Source organism: Gorilla gorilla, chromosome 1 (genome assembly GCF_029281585.2).
Source record: "Gorilla gorilla gorilla isolate KB3781 chromosome 1, NHGRI_mGorGor1-v2.1_pri, whole genome shotgun sequence".
Lineage (NCBI taxonomy): Eukaryota > Metazoa > Chordata > Mammalia > Primates > Hominidae > Gorilla > Gorilla gorilla.
This window is the reverse complement of record NC_073224.2, coordinates 103,766,019-103,768,665: the sequence shown is the minus strand read 5'-3', so window position 1 is coordinate 103,768,665 and position 2,647 is coordinate 103,766,019. Positions and strand designations below refer to the sequence as shown.

At 41.5% G+C, this 2,647-nt stretch overlaps 1 protein-coding gene across 1 annotated transcript; it reads right to left on the bottom strand.

Moving 5' to 3' along the window:
• Positions 1 to 570: 570 nt before the first annotated feature.
• LOC101127305 (small proline-rich protein 2D-like) lies at positions 571 to 2,065 on the bottom strand. The gene is made up of 2 exons (XM_019036667.4): positions 2,023 to 2,065; positions 571 to 1,309 (listed from the first exon to the last, which is right to left on the bottom strand). Exon 2 carries the CDS (start codon positions 1,288 to 1,290, stop codon positions 1,072 to 1,074), a length of 219 nt encoding a protein of 72 aa, XP_018892212.3. The 5' UTR covers positions 1,291 to 1,309; positions 2,023 to 2,065; the 3' UTR covers positions 571 to 1,071.
• Between the last annotated feature and the right edge of the window lie 582 nt (positions 2,066 to 2,647).

Here is a 2,647-nt window from a genome sequence, read left to right as displayed (position 1 = left end):
TGTTTCTGATTTTGTTGGCTTAGCATAATGGCCTTCAGTTCGATCCACTTTGCTACAACAGACATGATCTAATTTTTTTTATAGCTGTGTAGAATTCATGGCGTATATTTATCACATTTTTAAAATCCACTCTACTATTGATGGGCTTTTGGGTTTATTCTATGCCTTTGCTATAGTGAACACGGCTGCGATAAATATACACATGCATGTGTCTTTATGGTAGAACGATTTATATTCCTTTGGATATACACCCAATAGTGAGACTGCTGGGTCAAATAGTAGTTCTGTTTTAATGATGATGTACTGCTGCTAATAGACTACTATCAAATGAGTAGTAATGATATGTCAGGAATTGTGTCAACTGAATTCCTGATATTAATTCCATTTTATGCCTAAGATAAGTTAGTGATATAAATATTATTTTCCACATTTTGCAATGAAGAGATTAAAATTCTGATTGATTTGTTCTTCAAATCAATCAAACACTAATTAAGGAAAATAAAAGGGGTTTAAAATGATATAAAAATAATCATTGATATGGCCCAAAATTCAGATAACAATAATTGTGAAATCCTGGTCCTGGGGATCAGAGAAAGGTAGAACGAAATCCAAATAATCATATAATGTTACTAATAAAGCGGATTCTAAAAGAAACAAAAGATCCATTCACAAATATATATGCATAGATACCTTATTCAGGGAGTGAAAGATAAGTGACAATTGCAAAGGTGGTAGAAGCTCATGACCAGGTGACAGACAGACACAGAACACATCAACAGAATTGCCTGATGGTTCCCAGGGAGAGAGCTGCTGCTCTTTCTGATGAAGCTCTGGGAGCTGGCACAGCTGAGGACTTCCTTTTCTCAGCTCCACCTGGACAGTGGCAGTATGGCAGCCTCAGAAAGGGAATCTTTTGCTGTCACAGATCATCACAGGCAGGTCACAGATTAAGGAGAAAGAAGCTCCCTGTGAACCCATGGTAGGCTTTGGTGAGAAGATGCAGGTGGAGCTGTGGAAAGAGGTGAGCCAATTATCCTTATCCTTTCATGCTCCTGATGAATCCTGAAGCTGTTACTTACTCTTGGGTGGACACTTTGGCTGGCAGGGTGGGGAAGGTGTCACAGGAGGATATTTCTGCTGGCACTGCTGAGGTGGGCAGGGCTGTGGACACTTTGGTGGTGGGCAGGGCTCAGGGCACTTCGGGGGTGGGCATGACTCTGGGCACTTTGGCAGGGGGCACACAGGAGGTGGCTGGCAGGGCTGCTTGCACTGCTGCTGTTGATAAGACATCCTGCTGAAGTCTCAGAACCTGAAAGAAATGATACAACAGTGTTCGTTGGAAGGGACTCCTCCAGAGAGAGAAGCCAATGCTTATGTAATACCATGAAATATTATTGCTCCATCTCCAAGAAATTATTTAAACTCTTAACTGCCTTTTCAAGACTACTTCGTTTCTCCCTTCCACTTGAGCAAATTGCTTCATTGGCCCTGGGAAATCTTGTGTTTTCTCATACAATTTTCCCAAAGAAAATATCTCTGTAGTAATGAACCAAGCATGTTATTTCTGTGAAAATAACATCTTTAGGAAAGGCAGTAACAAGTTCAGATACCACGAGCAATCGCACAAGCCATTTCTCTTATCATTATCTGTAGTAAAGTCCCAGTGGGTTGACTTGAGCACAGAATAAAGGGCTCTTTGGGAAGGATTGCAGGCTCTTGGCACCAGTTAAGACACAAATCTTTGAAAAAGACACCAGGAAAACATGGGGAAAAAAATACTTTGTTCTTTTTTCTTCTTCAATTCAAAGCTTTCCTATTAACTTCTCTGTCTGTATGGACACCTAACTGTATACAAGAAACAAGCTAAAATAGCATATCACTGTACTCTAAATCTAAATTTCCATCTACTAAGTAGCATCAAACCCATGGTTACAGAATTGTATCAACCAAACTTGCTGTTTTCAGATTAAATTCAATATTTCAGGTCACGAAGAACCAAGGAACTCAAGGACTCACACTCACCAGGTTCTCCAAAGCAGATCGGTGCTAGAGTACCAGGAGTTTAAGAGTTGTGCAGCAGAGAACCTCTTTATAGGACTTGCTGCCCCACCCAGAGGGAAGTGGAACTGCCTAAAACTGGGCTGGTCCAGCAATGTCCAAAGTAAAATGCAAATGTATCCATATCTGGCATGAGAGGCATTCTCAAACTAGGAAATATCCTGTTCTGGGATCTCCCCACTGGGTTAAGTGCTCATGAGTCACAGAGGACCTGCCTTAGATCTCAGTTTCAGTGACTTTCGTCAGAGAGATAATTGGGGGATTCTCTAACCGGTTGTCAAGGGCTCTCTTTCTTGATTGGGAACAATGATCCCTTCCTATCTTACCTCCCCTGAGTCATAAAACTTCCTGTCCTGATCCACTCTAGCTGAATGCCATATTGTTTTACATGAACCCAACTCTACCTCTACTTTCCTCGTACAGTTGGCCAATGTGCTAGAAGGAAGGAGAGACCTAACAAAGGCCTGAGCTAAGCTTTTTCTTTGCTAAGTTCCATGACAACAGGCATGTCACCTCTCCTCCCTGGGATTATAAACAGGGGACAATAATACTTACCTCTGGGTTTGCAGGCTGACCACATTGTGCTATC